At 37.4% G+C, this 22744-nt stretch overlaps 1 protein-coding gene across 1 annotated transcript in view; it reads right to left on the reverse strand.

Moving 5' to 3' along the window:
* Positions 1-22744, reverse strand: part of LOC141901192 (SLIT-ROBO Rho GTPase-activating protein 3-like) — a 122707-nt gene that overhangs the window by 51153 nt on the left and 48810 nt on the right. The window contains 5 exon segments of the mRNA XM_074788302.1: positions 992-1123; positions 4677-4754; positions 9293-9456; positions 9537-9652; positions 9803-9970. Of these exon segments, the coding sequence (XP_074644403.1) occupies positions 992-1123; positions 4677-4754; positions 9293-9456; positions 9537-9652; positions 9803-9970 (658 nt within the window).

Consider the following 22744-nt stretch of genomic DNA (forward strand, 5'->3'; position numbering starts at 1 on the left):
GAACTGTATTCAAAGCATACAGAGTTCTGTATACAAAGCATATAGGGTTTAACGGTACCTTTGAACCGGTCACGTATCACTGCAAATCTTTAACAGATGCTGCTATTTTGAACAGGAAATTATCAAGCCATCTCAAAATGGTCACTTTTCAATAGTTGACTTTTAGGAACGATGTGTTTTGAGAGTAGCTGCTATGGTAGGAGTTACTATCACAAAGTCACTGTTTACAGACGGGTGGTTTTACAGTCACCTCTACTGCTAGTGTGCACTATCGAAACCAGATGTTTTAAAATGGTCACTTTTCTATAGTAGACTCTTCGAAACCAACCGAATTGAAAGGAATACAATTTCAGAGTGACTGTTTTGAAATGTATACTACTGGAAAAGAAGCCGATATCATTAATTGCTTATTGTTCTCAAGTGGCTGCTAAGTCAAAGTAGACGTTTGGGCTCAGAAGTGCGATAGACATGTTCTTGGATTCAGCCTTTCAAATATAGAAAATTTGAATTTGCCTCATACGCACGATTACCTCGAGGAGCTTCCAGCTCGCGTGAAGGCGCTCGCTGTGCGCTTATTAAGCAAGTAAGAGGTATGAAATATTATGAACCTTCTGATATGAAGTCGTAGATATATATGATTATAAAATATGTGACTTATATCAGGGTGACAGATTCTCAAGTATCAGTAGTTGCTTTGTGTTAAGAACTACAGCGCAATTCACTGTGAGGCGCTTGCAACATTAAAACAAACTTTAAATGCGAGATAGGTCGGGCTGTCAACTAGAGTCGCCTGTGGCAGTTCCCCAGTATGTCAACAATAGTCACCTGCAGAAAGTTAAGGCTTAATCAATGCTTTGTATGAATAAATGCACAATTGCACAGTCAAAGGACCTTAGCTGTGGAAACCATGTCATTTAAATTCGCTCCATTTGTATAGTAATAGGCTCAGTATAGTACTGAAATGCATAAGAATATGTAGTTAAAAACTTACTACTTGCAGCAACAAACTCATCAAAAAGATGCAGTGGGAAAAGTGGCTCTTGAAGTTCTCTGAAGTATAACTTGAAGACTCCAGCAACAGAATTCATATCGGTAGCATCTGCACCTAGAAGAGGGTCTTCCCCTAAATTATGGATGAGAAAAGAATATCTCAATGGCAGAAGGAGTATAAACATGTATAATCTTCTCTCATTGGCTGCCGAAGTACATGTACTTCCAAGCATTGGCCAGTCTGTATTTTTCATCCCCATCAGACCTGCTTACCCTAAAATTTCAACATCAGTAGTATTGCATATTTATCTCAGTAAAAATAAGCTCACATCAGTAGTTTTTAATATTTGTCTGTCAGTAGTTTCCGATTAAGCATCAGTAGTTTTATATCATAAAATCAGTAGTTTCATTGAGAGTATCAGTAGTATATCAGAAAACAGAATTAATCGAAAAAATAAAATTGAATATTGTTTACTTTTTAAATTTCTTATTGTTCCTCCTGTCAATGAGAACCAAAATCTGAGGATCGGAAGGATAACAAGGTGCCCATCGACACTGTTAGATTCACCGCAGAAGTTAGTAAATTGAAGGAGTTTATCATATCCACCATACTAGACCGTACATTGGTTTAGTAAGGTGCCCTATCAGCTTATACTTGACATAAAAGGAATGCATGTTATGAAAGTATAAGGTAATTAGATTTTAAATGACAAACAGTTGTTTATACCATTTTAAGTAGGCCTAATAGATTTTGAAATGAAATACATATATAATCATTATAAATTATAAGCCTCGTAATAAACTATAAGGTTTCGTTAAATCAAAAGCATCTCAGATGTCATATTCATTTTTTTTTGCTGAAGCTGAAATCAAATCTAGCTGTATAGGGAGATGAGAAAGTATTCTAAGTTCCATACAATTTCTGTCAGGATTTTCAGGAGTCAAAGCCAAGACCTAAGGTTAAACAAGAGCCCCAAGAGGCACTATGGCCAGCCTGTCAGCTTTTCATAAAATGGCAAATGATGCATTCTGTGGGTTAAATTTGTCCAAATACACTCCCAGTTCGATAGACTATAGTCAATCCCAGGCTAATAATTTATACAATTCAATTGTGCTTTAGTAGCACAGACCGGGACTGGAGCTGGCAGGAACAAATACCTCAGATAAATCTTTTCCCTTGGTTTTATTGATTTGAATGCGGAATAGAATTGAATTTTTCTGAAATGCGCTCAATAAAGTAAAATTGAATTGGGATTTGATATCTTTTTGCAGAATAAAATTTGATTGAATTTGCAGTTTGAGCACATGGCTAATTAGCATATCAGGTTATCCATGCAATTTCAGAAAAATCTATTTTTCCCGGACTTTGCAAAATTGTCAATGATATTTTCTGTAGTGCAAATAAAAATATTCCCCCCAAAAAACAAATCAACTAAACATTTCACGGAAATCGATATTGAATTACAATTTTAGATCTTAAAATATAACCCGGAAGTAAAACGGTAGACGATACCGCGGGTTCACGTGAAAACCTGCTGATCTACGCGGCTAAGCCAATCATAGAGGAGTCTTTGCTTTCTGATTGGCTTTTTATACCAGATATTTTTGCAATCAAATTTTCGTCAAAAAGCTCACATAAATTTTAATGAGGCCCTCTTTCGAAATTCAGCTTCATAGGGGTTGGAGAATGGATAACGCTCTAATGAATGATTTGTAAGAATATATGCTCAGTTGCAAAGTCAAAGAGCCTTTACTCGGGAAACCATGTCATTTAAATTCGCTCAATTTGTATAGCAATAAGCTCAGTCTATGGCTGGCCTAAAAATTGATACCTTGTCTCTCCACTCATTGCTAAACTTAATAGTTGACATAGCCGGCCACATACCTTGTACATTACTTTTTTTTTAAACCATGATCAATGACCCAGATACGATATCAGACCCAGCAGTTTAGAAATGAACTGATAAAGTTTTTAACATTTTACAACTAAACAGATTCTTTCTGTGTGGTCGGGTTTATCAAGTTCAGCTTCCTAATGAATTGTCTATCTATTTTTACACAACAGTGCACCAGCTCGACATGAACATTAAGTACGTGTGAGCGGCATCTATGCGCCCGATAGAAGTGACAGTCAACATTCCCTCGTAATATCATTCTGACGGCGAGGCAGCTTAAACCACGCCATATGAGAGAGGCGTAAATCGTGCCTTCCCTACTACCCTACCGTCTCATCATAAACCTTAGCGTCAAGCAGTAGTGCAAAAAAGACGCTGAGGTTAGGGAGACTATTCCCTCGCGTAGGCAGGATCGTAGCGAGTCAGCCGCGGCTAAAAAATATGTTCGAATTTAAGTATATACTACACAATATTGGACGACATGTATGGTGTTTTTAATGTGAATTAGAATTGCTTAAAATTCATCTGCATATTGATACAAACGTTTTTTTCATCAAGATAATCCTGAGCGTATGCATAATTAAGTTTAATTCAAATATTTTCAAACAAATCTTTTTTTATTAACAGAATATCCTTCATCTAAAGATTAACGGCTTTGTTGATTTTGGTGAGCTTCATGAGTTACTAAAACGAGGGCGCTATCATCACAGTTCCGCAGTAAATACTGCAAACGACGCTGCACATCGACATGCAATTTTCAGCACAGCAAATGAAAAATCATCGTCAATTTTATTTCTTCTTTTGTAGTTTGTAGAATTTTATTTGTTGTATCAGTAATATAAAAAGCCTACTTGTAAATTCAACATCAAAGGTTGTACAATTCTGCTCGTGTTGTTTACGTAAGTAGATCAAGATGATGTCACACTACATAGCTAAAATCCCCAAAAAACGACATAAAATTGCCAATTTACCCAATTTAGGCTACATCAATAGCCTTCAAAAGCAGTTGCCACTTAGCTGCCGTTATAACAGCCAACTAAATGCAGACCTTAGCCCGTGAATCATTTCACACTCGGAGGAGTTAGCGGTCAACACGAATTCAGCACACCGTTTTATACAAATAGATTACTCCGCGCTGAATCTAAAAACCTCAAGTGTTCTTAATTAACAGACAGTATGTTCAAAATGTGGAATTTAATTTAGCAATATCAATCTTTTCCCGGGAGTGAATCTACTTCGGTTTTACCAGCTGAACAAATATTTATCTCAATGTTTATTCATACTTGTCTACCACTTAGCATTTTTCAGGTCATGATAAAATATTCATTCAAAGTTTTTTCATTTCAAAAACTTTTCATTCAAAAACTGGATGAAAACGTAATCATAATGCGTGCACCAATGTGAACATTGGGATGCTGTCACGAGTGACTGTGTGTATCGCGTGTGTTATATTGATCACACAAAGCAGCAGCAATGTTGTGAAAAAATAGATAGACGCACGTGTACGCCACTACCATAACTCAGTGCTAATCAATACTCCAACCCGATTTCCGAGCAGTAGAAGTAAACGAACGGTACTCCTGTTTTTGAAAGTTCATAACCATATTCACAGATGTGATGATATACTTTAGCCCTATTTTCATAAAGGAAGATAAAACAAATCCGTATTTTGAAAAGAACGGATGAAAAACCGTAGTTTTAACGGATCATCCATACTTCCCTATTTAGCTATTTAAATCCGTAGCAAATACGGAAATCCCGTAGGGGTAAGCAGGTCTGCCCCATACTCACCTCTCTCAAAAGCAGCCTTGAATTCATTTATCTCAACTTGTGATCCAGATATACGGAATATACCTTGATGGTGAAGACCTATAACATACAATAGACACGATGCATCTTAGAATTGAAATACAAAACAAAGAACCAAGACATAATGCCCGAAATGAGCTACTGTCATTAGAAAACAATATATTAGGTTTGCAAATCTACCTAGCCCACAGCCCAAATCCTCACACCAAGTTTCAGGGAGAAATCCAACACACAGAACTTGACTCCACTCGAGAATGCATGACAATCCGACAATTGGGAACCCGCAGTGCTACTGTGGCAATCGAGGATTCCACGTATGGCAGGCGGGGATCTGCCAGGTTCGCTAGTAGAAATTTCGTCATCCACATTTAATTTCTTCTACATTTCGATTAGATCAAAATGATCTTATCTCTTAAATTTACAATTAGTTGAGAAAACTATACCGATATCTGAGTAAAAGAATGAAAGTGTTGTGTATTTAGTGGGTGCTGTGAAAATATATGGATTTGGGAGTCTAAAAATTTAGTTAAAAATTCAATGAAAATGAACCAGTATTGACAACGGATGACCTACTGCTCATCATGCCATCTGGCAGGATAGCTGGTTTTGCGGGTACCCCATTCAATATTCAACACCCCGGTGAATGTATACATGTTTGAGGGTCCTCCGGGCTTTTTACAGTGAACCCATGAACGACTGTTACATTTTGGAAGGTAATGGCTATTTCCAATGTGGCACATTCACATTCGATGACAATAGAACATCTCCTGCATTACAGGTCGAGCCCCTGTATTATTGCAGTTAAAATTGTGCTGATGAATGCTCACTAAAAATCATCAGTGTATAATATTTAAAGGTATTTGCCACACGGTACCTTTAACAGTAGTAAAGTATACAATTAATAGTTATATACACTAATACTGTTGCGGCGCACATGTCTGCAACCGATCAATAAATACATAGACATGGAAGTGTTGTAGCAATACCCGGATACGCATTGAAAAGCAATAAACAGCGATAAACCGGCATTGAATGCTTTTACGGTTCACCCGATTACCAGTCGCACTGGACCAGTGAGACCATCCCCCTATACTTTTACATATGATGGACATACCACTGTGATAGGTTTGCAATGATTAGATTGGATTGCCAGATTACTGGCCTTTTAATTATTGTGTAATTAGGAATAACTAGGGGTCCAGAGACACCATGCCCACTTGGGAAGTGATTTCAAATGCTCAACAATCTAACAATTTCAATACATAACGCTCCCTAGTAACAATATACAAAAACCAATGACCTTGAAACCCACCACAATCATAGAAAATGTCAGCAGCTATGATTTTGTAATTGATTGTGATAGCAAAATATGCCTCGTTACAAATTTAATATGAAAATACTAAGTTATTCTACTATTCAACGCCCCCTGGTGACCATATGCAAAACCCAATGACCTTAAAACACACCACAATCGTAGTACATGTCATGAAATACAACTTTGCAATTGATCATGGTAGCAAAATATGCCTAGGTACCAATCTAATAAGGAAATACTAAGCTATTCTAATATTCAACGCCCCCTGGTGACTATATGGAATAACTAATATCCTTAAAAACTCACCACAATGATAGATGATGTCATGAACTACAACTTTGCAATTGATCATGGTAACAAAATATGCCTAGGTACCAATCTAATAAGGAAATACTAAGTCATTCTACTATTCAACGCCCCCTGGTGACCATATAGAATAACTAATGTCCTTAAAACTCACCAAAATCATCTAAGATGTCATGAGCTACAACTTTGCAATTGATTGTGGTAACAAAATATGCATAGGTACAAATATAATATAGAAATACTAAGTTATTGTATTATTCAACGCCCCTGGTGGCCACTGACAAAAACCAATGACCTTGAAACTCACCAAAATCATAGAACACGTTATGGGCTACAACTTTCCAATTGAATATAGTCACACAATATGCTTAAGTATGAATTTAATGTGGAAAAACTTTTTCCCACCTACGAATGAGTACTGATGACGCCAAGATTGCCGCCAATTGTGTCATAATTGGCTGATCAAAAATACCTGTCTCAGGTATAAAACATCCCTTTCCAAAGAATACCCATCACAAATTGCAATGAGAAATGGCAAACCAGTAGGAAGCTACAGGACCAAGAATTCTGGCCAAAATTGACATTTTTGGGCACTAAAAAGGTCATAGGACGGCCATCTTGAGTCAGGTCGACCCAATTTTTCTATGCTGATGGGCCCTTGGTAGATTCAAATATAAAACAAAGATCTAGGTAATTGATCAAAGTGTCTTCAAGATTTCCCTCGAAAACTTTGAAAATGTGTAAAAAGTGCTGATTTTGGCGAACAACAATGGCTGCCAGTTGGCCATCTTGAATCTGACATGGCCAGTTTTTGGGCTGAAGATGTGTCTAGGGTAGATACATGTATAAAGCAAATATCAAGACATTCTAATTGAGCTCTTAAAAACAGTAATAATATGAATTTATGGTAATAAAAAGTTTGTTGTTGAAGATGGTGCTGCGGATGGCTATGGATCAACGTTGCGGGTGAGGATGGGGCGCTATTTGACGCTGTGGATCGGGTCCGTACAAATGACTAGCTGCGCTGTTACCGGTATGCGACCCACTTTTTTTTGCTGGATCGCCTCTGTCCCGGCACTAATTTGCTCTAATTTTCGTTTCCCGGCCCCCGTAGGGCGGTGACTTTCATTGACTGGTGCATTACTATGGCCACTGGATACAATCTGCTCTCGGCACAAACGCCAACAACCCATGACATAGGCCAACTAAATTTGCTATGCAATACATGGGGTACAAGCTTCACATCCATGATTCAACACAAGTGTTTTGAAGCTGTTCACAGACTGAACTGCAAGGCCAACTGCTAGCTGTACCCTGAGGGCCTATAGCTAGTCTAATGATTGACCAAGTGGAACAGGAAAACAATATTCACCAACGGAAGAACGGCAGTTACACAAGATTAATTATGGGCAAATTGTACTTAAAAAATTTTGATCCCATGAGACAATGACATAAAACAACTTAAAAACTTTAGCATCAACTACGATTCGGGGTAGTAACAAAATCAAAAGCTGCGATATAAGTTTTTCAAATTTCAGGGTAGTACATATTAAACCAGGCCAACTGGTTACTGATGAAATCAAGTTTATCAACTGAATGTGGCTTTCAATAGTTTCATGATAGGATATCTTTTAATATTAAAGCAATTAAGGCCTTAAACTTAAAACGTTTTTATATGTGACACGACGTCTTCACATTATCATTGGACAATTCAAATGTCGGTCTGTCGATGCATTTCTGTGTACGCGAAAAAACACAAATCTGCTCCGTGGGAAGCATTATCTATTACTAACTAGAGGCCCACGGGCTTTGTGAAGTCTGAGCATCGGGTAAAGTACTTTGCATAGCCAAGACATTTTAAAATGACTTCGAGCACAGGTTCTCAGTCGCCCCATTTTGCAAAATTCATTGAATTCAAAAAAATTCTTTTAGTCCTTCATGTTTTCATCAGAAAAACATTTTGTGGCCGGCTTGACTTACAATCGGGTAGCTCTGTCAGTTCTTCAATTTTGGGATTAACCAAATGCAAAAGTTTTTTTCATTTCTCGTATCTAATGGGTCACAATATCCACCTCGTTGTTGTGTTCAAGATGCACTACACGCTATCATTCGTGTAAAGACAATATTCCCTGCCGTTAGGAACCGCATAGGCATGCGTCTTTAGTTTCTCCAACTCACGGCATCAACCTTGAGCACCGACCAGCTAGCTAACGTCAGTCGCCAGATCGACATCCGCAGAGCAGGGGCGCTCATGAACTGCAGAGACTGCAGCGCTAAAGGCGTTATTGAAGTCATACATTTTGTTTATATGCTTCAGAAATCTGGTTTATATGACCAGTGTTCAGTTATGCAAATTAGTACAGCGCAGCAATCGTCAGCACATCAAAGTTTTTTCATCAAGATAACCACTGGCTTGCAAAAAATGAGTATAGAAATTTCAAATACGTTAGAATAGATTTATATTTTAATAGATTATCCATTATTTAAACTGACAAATTTAATTAATATTTTCTCTTTTTAGTTTTAGACTTCTCCGATAGTACACTTAACGCAGCGCCACTAATGCTAGTGACTCATTCATTGATCCGAGTGATACCAAATTTCCTACGGCCCAGCCCACGAAAATGAGGGCATTAATCAAAAATCCGCCCGATAACTCTCTGCTCGCCCACCCACTGGTTATTCATGAGAAATTTCAGCGTTCAATTCGCAGTAGTTATCGCGGAGATGTTCAAAAGGCTACTGTTACATTTCAAGTCATTTCAATTGATACACGGTTAACACGATATTGATTATAGATTTAGCCATTAGAGGCTGGGCGACACAGTCGAGTAAATGATCGAGTTTGAAGCTAATGTTTGTCTTTAAAAAGTGTTCCAGGAAGTAGGTTCTGCAGGTGCGTAAATTAGGCAGTGACAAAGTTTCATGGTAACTATGAATGAATATGAAAAAAAATTTGAGGGTCTGCAAGACTTACCATACCAGTTGATGAACTGAACACAACTTAGTATAATAAGAGGAATTTCCTGCTTAGTCAGGCGAATAAATTCTTCTAAACTTCCACCGAAAAGTTTTGGCTGACCAGCTACAGGTGTTGCACGGCCAATTCTTCTCTTGAACTTGCGTGGTAGAAAAGGAGACCTTGAATGCCAATTTCAACCAAATAAATAATCAGAAATATAACATAATCTTTTCAAATGGTAGTACTTTTGACTTTGGACTTAATTCCTTTCTACCTGTCGTCTTTATCTCTGTCTCCGAGAGCCTTTGTAATTGAGTTATATTTTGCCTGAAGACGTGATATAAGATTGTTTCCAAGAAAATATTCTTTGAATTTCTGAAATAGAAATCAGGTAGATACATCCAATGACAAGGACAAAATCTATAGCTACTTATGTCAGGGTTAGTTGTTATAACCAGTTTGAAGAATGTTGTGCAAAGACCTGATTTAAGTAAGAAGCATTGAACTGAACAACATGCAACTCACAGCTAAATAGTAGTCTTCAGTTTCACATCTAGTCATTCGTGATTTCTGAACATCTTGAGGTGATCGATTGACCACATTTTCATCATTGAACATTGCAGGAATATCAAGATCTCGTTGCTTTATAAGATCCATGAATGAGGCCTCAGCAGTTTCAATCGTTTTCCAAAGCTAAATATGTCCAAAAAGAAAATCATATTCATATTCAAACTAATTCAATGAATAGCACCATGCATGCTGTTGAAGCTACAATGCCAGGGTTCATAGTTGCCAGGCCTTGGTCAAAATTGAGCCTTATCATCACCTTGCTTTGGATGCGAAGGCATCCCCCCTCCCCACTAAATTTTGAGTTTCACAATCAAATAAATTGCCCATGGGCAAAGTGGTTTACCTTGAGAAAGGTTAATGTTGTTTGGAGCAAGGACATTGAAAACCTTTTTAATTCGTGGCTTCAAAATTCTAAAAGTTAATATAGCTGCAAAGCAGCGATGACGGGTTTTCTGTAAAGCCATTCAGAATGATGGGAATAGTAGTAAATTGAAATATCGATACATAGAATTAAATGCATTGACAGATTCGAACCTAATATGCAACCACTGTGTAAACGTCAAATATGATTCAGCTTTGAAACCGAACATACGTGGACGTACAATCACAAATATTAATATATTTGACCAGGCACTTATTTTGGCATTCAAACATCATGATACTGTATTATCACCATCCTTAAAAATGGATCTGTCCTATTAAGAACTCATCTTAAGCACCTGCTGAGCCGATAGATTGAGTGAATTCACAGATAAGAACGTATTATGATTTAGAATAGATTTAAGAAGTTAATGTTTTTATTGAAATATTTGAATAAATACATATATTGTAATGTAGATTCAATCAATAAATTATGAATTGATTTGGTCTGGGTTTCCGGCTGATGTTGATTTTGGCTTTTATGGATTACAAATTCAACAGTGATAAACAATTGATACCTGCAACATGTGTGTAAATCAAACCTATTCCACTAGTTGCGTGTGTTTCCTAATAAACGGGAGAGTCACTCTTGATCTGAGTTATTAGAACTAGGGGTCCAGGGACACCATGCCCACTTGGGAAGTGGTTCCAAATGCTCAACAATCTAACAATTCAGGGGCCGGTTTCACAAAGCGTAATTAACCCTTAATTATGATTAAATCACTAATCATGATTAAATTATCATGATTTAATCAAGTTAGGTGTTTCACAAAACGTAATTAACTTTAATTATAATTAAGTTTATTACAAAATTTAATTCTCCTCTAGAATGTAATTAAACCTTATAATCATCATTAGTTTATTATCAAAAACAAAAAGCTGCAGAGATTATTCATGGAATTTGGTGTTTATTAATTGACGACGGCAATTCCTACACTTATTTAGTTCTTCAGATTGTTTGGCTCAAATAATTTGGATTTTTTGCCTTTTGTAAAAAAGGCATGTCAATACTCTAAATTCTATTGATTTATTTTCAAATGTCCTATGTTTTTGTCAGCACGACCACCACATACTTAGAAGTATTGAATTAATTGATTTTGTCCATACATATGATAGATTTCCGTCAGTAGAGTACATATCTATGGAGTTAGTGTTAAAAAGTGCTAATCACTGCTCGGAAATAAACCCCATTTACGAGGATTTAATTTTGCTGACTGGAGGTGAGTTTCTATTTAAAAACTTCTGAGACATCTTGCTAAGTTTTTCCACTGGTTCCTGAGACCTTTCAGAGCAATCTTTAACTCCCAAAGGAGTGAATTTCTCTTTTCCTCTAAACAAGGAAGGTTGTTGATGCTTGGACAGCAAATGGCTGTCTAAAGTTCCGCCATTTTGATACAGTTAAATTGTAATCAAGTTGCCTAATTATGTAATTAGTTAATTTTGTAATTAAACCCTTTCGTGAAACCGAATTTTAATCGTAATTAACCAATCATGATTAAGGAAATTTAATCATGATTTAGGTCCTAAGTATAATTAAAGTTAATTATGCTTTGTGAAACCGGCCCCAGGTATCAAAGGTATAAAACATCCCTTTTCAAAGAATACCCATCACAAATTGCAATGAGAAATGGCAAACTCAGAATTCGGGCCAAAATTGACATTTTTGGGCACTAAAAAAGGTCATAGGACGGCCATCTAGAGTCCGTATCCAAATTTTTGTTATGCTGATGGGCCCAGGGGGCATTCACATATATCCGAAAGATCAAGGTAATCTATCAAAGCATCTTCAAAATTTCCCTCAAAAAGTTCAAAAATGTGTAAAAAGTGTTGATTTTGGCGAACAACAATGGCTGCCAGTCGGCCATCTTGATTCTGACAGGGCCAGTTTTTGAGCTGAAGATGTGTCTAGGGTAGATACATGTGAAACCCAAATATCAAGACATTACATTGAAGCGTCTTCAAAACTTCCTAAAATAACTGATTTCCGTCTACGGACGGACGGACGACAGACGAAAAGTGAACGCAATAGCCCGCTGGGACTAAAGTCCCAAGTGGGCTAAAAATAATGTTCATTTAGTCATAGAAATCCATTGCCTTTTTGGAGTTTCTGTAATAATATTTGTTCTGCCCTAATTTTTATTACTGTATGAACCAATGATATGCTTTGTAAATATGATGTAATAAAATAAATTTGAATTAAATTTGAACATGAGAATCAAGCATAACTTGTGTTTTTTCAACTTGTCTTACTTGTCTTTTGTTAACAGTTCCAGAGTTTCAATTACAATCAAATCCAAATTGGCTAAAAAGTACATAGGACTAAATGAAATGAACGGTTAGTTACTGCAAACCTATTCCAGTGTTATGTCGATCGTGTTGAATCACTTTCCTTGAGTTGAAAGAATCAGATCTTCTATGGTACAATATCGGTCGAAGAGAGATATATGGTGTTGACTGTCCTTGACCATCTAACTTCATGCATTTGACATTGGAATCAGCATCATACCCATTTGAACTGCAAAATATTCATACAACATGAAAACCTACAGTACATGTATACAGTATTAATCAAACTTTCACCGATGTCGGATATTTGAATGAACATTAGGTTTATTTCAGTACTCTAAAGCAGGAAATAATAAGCCCAATCAATAGGCCCTATTCCCATTGGAACAATTATATAATGCGTACAGCTGTACCGTACACTTATCAGTCAAGAATGGAGAAATCGGTATACCAAACCTACGAACAGCAAAATGTACAGGCCTACATTATGATTTCTGGTAATACAAGCCGTGACCACATGAACGTTTTGGTTTGACTATTAATGTCAGCAGGTCAGAGAAGGCCTGGCCAAACTTAATCACATGGCTCAAATCAATTAGCCTTTCTGCGTGTGAATATCTCACTGTATTGTTTTAAAAATAGGCTTATCGAGTGAATTAGTACATAGACTGAATTAGACTTTGGGCTAGTCCTGACCAAATCCTATCCATATTATCATGGCACCAGTTATAGTAACATCACTGTAGGGCCGACGAGAGGGAAAAAGTTGTGTTTGTAGTACATAGGCATGGTAGGCTTGTCGTACTCACTTAATACTTAAAACGCTGTTGTTACCTGTACATGACTGTACGGTGATTTCTACAGGTTAGCCATATGTGAGTACGTTGACGCTCAGACTTGCAATATTGGGATTCGAAACCAAACGAAAAAAAAATCCAGTAGTAGTCCAGTGATTTACCCACTGTGCCACAGAACGTAACTGGTGGGTGGATGAAATTTGATTTACATATAGCCTAGCCTCACCTAACCCAAACTCTATTCTTTTACGCATGCGCGTTTGCAGATTATAGGAACTCACGTACAGCGTTTTTAGGAAACTCACGTACCGTTAACCTGTGGATATCACCGTACAGTCACTGGCACGTACGGGTAACAACTTCGTACTTAAAAAATGGTATTGGCTACTAGGAACTCACGTACGGCATTAGTAGGGAACTCACGTACGGTTAACCTGTGGATATCACCGTACAGTCACGTACGCGTTACAATTTCGTACTTAAAATGGTATTGGCTTCTATATAATAGGCCTATAGACAAATAAATACCGGTAGGCTTTCTTATAATCTTAGCTTCCACACTTCACAACCGAACCAACTGACCAACCAGTAGTATATTTAGTCCCAGTACGCACCAACCGGCACAGGCCTAACACTGTTCGTCAACTGTGTGTACCGTTGTAGGCTATCGATAATCACCTGATACTTTTCTGTCGTTTGTTTTCTCTCTCTGAGACGAAGACGAACGTAATTCTAGTAGCCTTCCGCGACTCAACGACCTTGATTTAAACTTGATCAATTCAAAGTGTGTTTATTGACGCTTTTGGTTACATGAACTGATCAGCAATATACTTAAATAAAATAACCGGAATAACAAGAAATCAAAAATATTAAAGAGGTAACAAACAAATGCCCGTAAACCTGTCAGACACGCGAACGCCCGACTCGTAAACTCTTGGACTCGGACCCGCTGAGCAATAAATTCATAAAATTGACTTTGAAATTGATTGTGGAGAAGAGAGGGAATTATTCGATAGCTCTTCCTCGAAAAGAAGAGAGAAATATCGGTAAGAAAACACAACATGGCTACTAATTGAACGGAGCCAAATTTCCGATGTTTACGGCTCGACAGTGCCTTTATAACGTGGATTTATCAAAATTCCCATGCAGAATCTGGAGATTGAAGTGAGCTGAAGGACATCATACGGATTGTATCGGCGACAGCGGTAAGGTAAGGAAGCCTTTACACTTTTAACAAAAACTATGTGGAAAAGGGAAAAAAAAAATAATAATCACGCGAATTTCAATAGGGTTTTCTGTGAAGAAACAGAAAACCCTAAATATTGAAATTTATTTTTCTCAAAGAATTATTTTGTAGTCAAATTAGACCAAAAATATACATACTCTACGGTGAAAAGTCAAAAATTTTGTAGGGTACACGTACGTAGGGACACCATTTTATATTTTGAAAAAATATTTTTCACAATATGAAAAAATATTCAAATAAAATTCATATGATGTCACCAATCAGAGGGTGTTTGGATATTGAGTCTTGCAAAGCTCTTCCATTGTATGGCAGCAGAAGCTTAAATACCGGTACCGTAAAAAATAAGCGTATGTCGTGAATGTTTTAAATCTTGGATTTTACTACAAAAATATTCAGACCTCGACCTATACCTAGTCTGTATTTTCAGGTCACAAGAAATTACAATTTATCAACTTAAATTATAATTAAGTTAATTACAAAATTTAATTCTCCTCTAGAGTGTAATTAAACCATTTAATCATCATTAGTTTATTATTAAAAACAAAACGCTGCAAATATTATTCATGGAATTTGGTGTTTATTAATTGACAAAGGCAATTCCTACACTTATTCAGTTTTTCAGATTGTTTAGCTGAATAATTTGGATTTTTTGCCTTTTGTAAAAAAGGAATATCAATACTCTAAATTCTATTGATTTATTTTCAAACATCCTACAGGGATGATAACAGACCATTATTGAAAAGGCGGAAACGAGCGCCGTAGGCGCGAAGTAATTACGGGGGGTCTGGGGGCCCTCCCCCAGAAAATTTTTGATTTTCACATCATCTCAGATCGTTTTTCAGCAGTTTTCCGATTGAAATTTCACTCAGCAAAGCCAAAAAATCAAACAACATCGTCCATGTTTTACACAACACACTGCTAGTTCCAAGACGGCAGGGACATAATTGATGCAGAGACAACTATAATGTAACTAGTAGGTTCGAATCCCACATTGATCAATCTTCTTGAAAGCGACGATCACTTGCCCACGCAATAGATAATTGAATTAGACTTTATTTTCCAGCATGCATCATTAAAGCACTAATTTTTAATAAACTGATATCACAACAAGCTAGATTTCCATAAAAAAAACTTAAATAGAACAGTGGGTTATCTTATGAATTTTCTAACGAAGTAAGGTTTGGAAAAATATTCTATAAAACACATGTACACATCATTACCAATCTAAACATACTACATGTACATAGTCAGTACAGTCAGTCGGCATCATTTTATTTAACAAAACACATAAATGTTTTTCCAATAGTGGACAAGCCAGAGATTACTTCTTTTTTAATAGTCTTACAAGTTCCATCTGCTTATGTCTTTTAGCTTGTCGTTGTTTTGCACGCATAGCAGATACATGTGCCTCTCGGGCTTTCTTTGCAGCTGAGATGCACTGTTCGCGGGCTTTGCGTTTTGAAACTTTCTTAACCTCTTTAGCCTGAAGTTCCTCCATACGAGCCGCTTTCTTATCTTTTTCACCCTGCAATTCATCCTTGTATCGTTTAGCTGCAGTGTTCATATTTTTAACGAGATTTGGACACACAGGGTCATGAAGAATATCTTCTCTTTTGAAAAAGTCTACAGCTGACGTTTTGCCTAATCCGTATTTCACACTCTGGATTGCGCTGAAAGATTTGACATGAAGTCTATTGGTTGTGCTGTTCAGAATTTCGCCCATAATGCTAAACGAGCTCTCGACAACTGGGCAACTGAAACAGCTAAGTAAAGCAAATACCATGCGACAGAGGTATGGATATTTGCCCAAATCATGTACAGCAGCCCACCAGGAATCGATTCTAACTTGCTTTCCATCTTTATCAACTGCTGCTGGCAGACTGGAATCCGAGTGGAATTTATGCACTTCTAATTTATAACAGTTGATCTCCGTTTCATTAGCCAGAACATTGACGACTAATTGTGGGAGTTTTTTCATATATTTCAGTGCCGTTTCATGTCGCTGGCATTTTGGGTCTATTGCCGAGATATACCGGAGAAGTTTATTGTCGATAGGCATTTTTTTAGCGAGGTACTGGGCGGTATTGAGATAGGCCCTCTCGACACGATCATGAAAGTCTTTGACAAACTGGGATGATTTATTTTCCCCCGCAATTATTTGGGATGCAGATTCGCCTATGAACATCTCAGTGGTTGGCAGGAGGTTTTCTGAGATTATCAGAGAAGACAACTTTCGATCCGATTCAGGAATTGCAGATGGTTTAACACAAAGGGAAATGAAATCCCTGAATAATTGACATTGCTCATCATTGAGCTTGTGGACACATGGCTCTTCAACAGTTTGGAATAAGAGTACATATCTTTTTAGAACTGGCAATACCGCCGTGTAAAAATGCACATAAAGCTTAAGCTTTTTACGCTGAATGATGAGTTTATCGATAATTCGTAGCTTTCTTTCTTTTCCTTCCGCTGTCAGATTTTTCCATTTGGCGGCAGCAGCAACATAGATTTTTTTGATCTCATCTTTCGTGGGTTCAGACAAGTTAAATTTGCGATATATGTCAACACATAGAGCCAAATACACGATTTTGTCTTTCTGTATAAATCCATAGTACAGCAGAGTATATCCATCGATTTTGCGAATAAGGTCTGACGCCGCATCATGGACCGCTAGCCATCGGGTTCCGACGTACCGCTCGGGCATCGAAAACCCAATGCCTAAGAGATCAAGGATAATTTGGAGCCAGTTTTCTACGTCCTTAGAAAAATGCAAATCACTTGCAATATCGGTTATCAATTTCTCTATGAATCCATCAAATTCTTTTGTGAAATGTTTCGCGGCGTTGTGAGTGTGATGTATCGAATCACCGTCGATGTCAAGCAAATGCTGGGCCAAATTATCCTTTATTAACTTCTCCAAGCCAGTTTTACTACCTCTCATGACGTTACAGCTGTCGAGGAGGACAGACATTAATCGGTTATAATCTAAATCACGCTGCTGGAAAACCTCAACCAAAGCACTATAAACAGATGCGCTAGTGGTAGAAATAAGATTACATGAGGCCAAATGTCTGACAACAACTTGTCTCTCCTTCTCACTAAAGTAACTGACAAGGATCGACAGAACTTTTTTTGTGGATTGGCTTGTAGCCTCATCGATGTTTAGTGAATAGAACGTATTTCTGAGTTCATCCGCTAACTGTTCTTCGGTGGTTTGCGCCAGACCCAGTCGCATCTTATATGAAGCCGCTAAACGACCCATAGACAATTTGCTTAATGCTGCCCGATCCATGGCAAGTGCTTTTGCCAACTCAATCAATTTTGGAGACTGAGAAAACGGCAATGAGTTTTCAGCAATATATGAAAGAACTAAAGCCTCCTGGCTTACGACCCGGTCCGATATTGGGACTTTAGGTTTAGCGGTCGTCGTAACGGCCTGTTGTTCATTATTTGGATTTTGGAATATTGGGCAGATCCCGTAAGATCGACCAACATCGGCTCCCGAACTACCTGAAAGTGAATGCAAATTCTAGTTCTTTATTCGGTTTGATTTTACAATTTAAGAAAAACTTGAAAATCGTCTAATTTTATTTACAAATATTAACCTGTGTGGCATGTGAACGTAGGCCTACTTACCTGGAAGTACGTAATTAGATCTCCGTTCTTTGACGATGTCAACGTGTTTCTGAGTTTTAGCGTGGTTTTCAAGCGCAATTCGACCCTTACTTCCGTATTTTATTTCTGTTTGGCACCAGAGACAATAAGCTTTCCCCGGTATGTCTATCTTCCTCACGAAGTCAGCGAGAGGAATCCCATCAACCATTTTCTCCAGCCAATCCCACTTCCATAGGTTTTTTTTAAATTCTTTTTGGTCGATTGTCCTGGGGTCAATCGTCCCAACTCTCTCAACAATTTTCCACATGATTCTATATCGCAATTTCACACTACGCACACGTGTTTAAAACACAAGCATGTACTATTAAAAACGACCACCGCTCGGTGAAAAATCAATAATGTAGATACATGTATATACATATATCCAGACACGCGCTCGCCAACCGACAGAGAAAACTTTGTTAGTATACAAATGCCGCTAAATGATCGCATTTAAAAATAGATCGGGAAACGATTTTATGGTCATGCCAATCTATCCTTACAATGCTGGAAAACCACAGTCATCGTCCTAACCCCCACCCCATTTTTTCAACGGATATGCATTGATCTGAGAAATGATAAAAATTGATTGAAAAGGCGGAAATCCGCCGATCGGCGGAAAATTATCATCCCTGATCCTATGTCTTTGTCAGCACGACCACCTCATACTTAGAAGTATTGAATTAATTGATTTTGTCCATACATATGATAGATTTCTGTCAGTAGAGTACATATCTATGGAGTTATAGTGTTAAAAATTGCTAATCACTGCTCGGATATAAACCCCATTTATACGAGGATTTTATTTTGCTGACTGGGAGGTTAGTTTCTATTTAAAAACTTAAGAGACATCTTGCTAAGTTTTTCCACTGGTTCCTGAGACCTTTCAGAGCAATCTTTAACTCCCAAAGGAGTGAATTTCTCTTTTTGTCTAAACAAGGAAGGTTGTTGATGCTTGAACAGCAAACGGCTGTCTAAAGTTCCACCATTTTGATACAGTTAAATTGTAATTAAGTTGCCTAACGTAATTAGTTAATTTTGTAATTTAACCCTTTCGTGAAACTGAATTTCAATCGTAATTAACTAATCATATTTAAATTTTATCATGTTTTGGGTCCTACTTATAATCAAAATTAATTGTGCTTTATGAAACCGGCCCCAGGTGTTGAAAAAAAAACTGACAAAATAATGAACAGAATGCGACTGCTGATGAGATAAATAGCTGATAGCGCTATTGACTATTGAGTCAATTGTTTTATCGTGGCTCAGAATTCATGACTGTCCTAAATAGAGAGTGACCATAACACCGTACACAAAAGCCCACAGCCATATACAGTGAAACCATACGGGTTGGCAGGTCTGATCATGGCGCACTGTGGAGTAAGTATGTTCAACTTTGATGATACACATGGTAATGGGTTTTCCCTATGACTCACTTGCACATGGCAGAAAAGCATGGCACTGTAGCTCGTTTGGCAAGGGCAATGCCTATGAAACACCTCGTGCCTGAGAGAATGAGGGATTCTGAACGAGTGCCCCCTTTATTTGAAGGTAGGCAAACATGGTGCCGTCATTCCACACACTATTCATAATGTGTCTATGTACTATATCAAAATCACACTTGAATTATACAAGTGTTGACTTATGAGAAATGATCGAAATCTAGCAATTTGATTAGGGAAATAAAAACACTATAGTTCAAAAAGTTGAACAAGAGCCCCATGGGGCATATCTAGGAACAGATCCACGGACCCATGGACAACGAAAAAGGCAAGTTAAGTATCCATGCAGACAAATCAAGGGTTTAAAAACATGAAATTTCAGTGCAATTTTATACAATTTCTAGGTACTGAGACATCTCATTAGTTACTGGTGGAAAAAGTGCCCTGAAAAATATTGCCGTTGTATTTTCAAAACGGCATAGGCAAATATATTGCAACAGGAGCACGTGCCTGTTGTGTTCCTGCCACTGAGGTCTTTATTAGATCATTTCCATTACTTTTTTTGCAGAAACTTCGGAAAGATAGGAATTATCTTACCTTAAAGAGTGAAGGAAACACATCATGTTCAGGGGTCCGTGCATTAATATATAATAAAGTAACCTACATAGTTGAACCAAGTAAACTTTATGAAAATCTGTCAAATGAAACGATCTCAGCATTATACACACGTAATAATCACACACAGCGGCTTGACTCATCATGAATATTTAAGAGGTAGTGGGTGTTCCCGAATGACACAAATAGACATGCTCCTGTGTACAGCATAAACCGCTGATGCTGAATGATTTCCTTTACGTATAACATACACTGTGTACGGAATTAAAATGAAGTTTGTTAGACAATTTATAGTTATAAATTGGAAAATTATCAAGATTCATTGCCTCTTTTTGGATTTCAACATATTTTGTTCATTTAGCCAATCAGTGCGTATCAAAAAATATTTTGCCTGGGCGCTAGGTGGCGGAGCCTTTCTCTATACACAGATAATCACTTTTGCAACAAACCAACCTGCTACAACTGCACAAATACACAGTAAAATAGTCTCATCTTTCCTGGGTGCTCGCTTTAGCAGCCTTTAGGCTTTGCTTGGCCCTCATAGAAAATTATATACGTAACATCATTTTTTTTTCTCTAGCATCTTAATCATATATTTTATTAAAATATCATACTTTTCTAAAATCTGTTATTGTAAATATTATTATGTTGTACGTTCTTTTCAATGAAATAAATAAACTTGAACTTGAACACACTTCAGAGGTTCATATGCGGAGAAAATAGGCCGCCAAAATATTTCCTCAATCGACGATTTTTTTCACTTTCACATGTGGAACCTGGGCAATTTTACCTTCAATCACCAGGGTTGGGCCTACCCAACCAATGTTTTGCTTCTGATGTGTGTTAGATGCATGTTCTTTGATCACAGGTGCTTCGACATGTAACACATTTACATTTACACGTTTGACATGTACATGTTACAGGATAAAACCACAATGTTACAGGATAAAAACCACTCGCAGTGAAAAGACTGCAATTTTTGCTAATTTTGAGAATCGCATCAACGCGGCTCATTAATCAGGCTTATCGATTAGGGGCAAAACTTTTGTCGGAAGATTTAAAGGAACGCTAGTTAAAGATAATGATGCGTCTTTGAAATTATATTTCTCTCAGCTGTTTTAACAGAAGCTAAGCGATATTTCACTGATAGCATTTTATTTTAATACAAAGCCATTGCAATAGACAGCCCTACAGGGCTGTCGGCAGCAGAGCTGCCGCTAAAAACTACATCCAACGGTCTAATCATTTAAAAGCTTTAACCTCAGGCCTTTTTTTCAAAAGCTTGGTTTACGGGACCCGCCTCCTGAATAAAAAAATAAATTAAACTAGGGGTCCAGGGACACCATGTCCACTTGGGAAGTGTTCAAATGCTCAACAATCTAACAATTTCAATATTCAATGCCCCCTGGTGACCATATACAAAAACCAATGACCTTGAAACTCACCACAATCATAGAATATGTCAGCAGCTATGATTTTGAAATTGATTGTGATAACAAAATATGCTTCGTTACCAATTTAATAAGGCAATACTAAGTTATACTATTCAACGCCCCCTGGTGACCATATGCAAAACCCAATGACCTTGAAACTCACCACAAACATAGAACATGTCATGAACTACAATTTTGCAATTGATCATGGTAACAAAATATCCCTAGGTACCAATCTAATAATGAAATACCAAGTTCTTCTACTATTCAACGCCCCCTGGTTACCATATAGAATAACTTATGTCCTTGAAACTCACGACAATCATAGACAATGTCATGAGCTACAACTTTGCAATTGATTGTGGTAACAAAATATGCGTAGGTACAATACTGTAATACTATAACATAGAAATACTAAGTTATTGTATAATTCAATGCCCCCTGGTGGCCATATACAAAAAGCAATAACCTTGAAACTCACCAATATCATAGAAAACGTTATGAGCTGCAACTTTCCAATTGAATATAGTAACACAATATGCTCAAGTATGAATTTAATGTGGAAAAACTTTTTCCCACCTACGAATGAGTACTGATGACGCCAAGATGGCTGCCAATTGTGCCATAATTGGCTGATCAAAAATACATATCTCCCATATAAAACATCCATTTCACAAATTGCAATGAGAAATGGCAAACCAGTAGGAAGCTACAGGACTCAGAATTTGGGCCAAAATTGACATTTTTGGCCACTAAAAAGGTAATAGGACGGCCATCTTGAGTCCAATCGACCCAAATTTTCTTAGGTTGATGGGCCCTTGGGGGATTCAAATATATACAAACAAACAAGGTAATTGATAAAAGCGTCTTCAAAATTTCCCTCGAAAACTTCGAAAATGTGTATAAAGTGCTGATTTTGGCGAACAACAATGGCTGCCAGTAGGCCATCTTGAATCTGACAGGCAGGGCCAGTTTTTGGCCTGAAGATGTGTCTAGGGTAGATA

This window comes from Tubulanus polymorphus, chromosome 3, assembly GCF_964204645.1.
Source record: "Tubulanus polymorphus chromosome 3, tnTubPoly1.2, whole genome shotgun sequence".
Classification (NCBI taxonomy): Eukaryota; Metazoa; Nemertea; class Palaeonemertea; order Tubulaniformes; family Tubulanidae; genus Tubulanus; species Tubulanus polymorphus.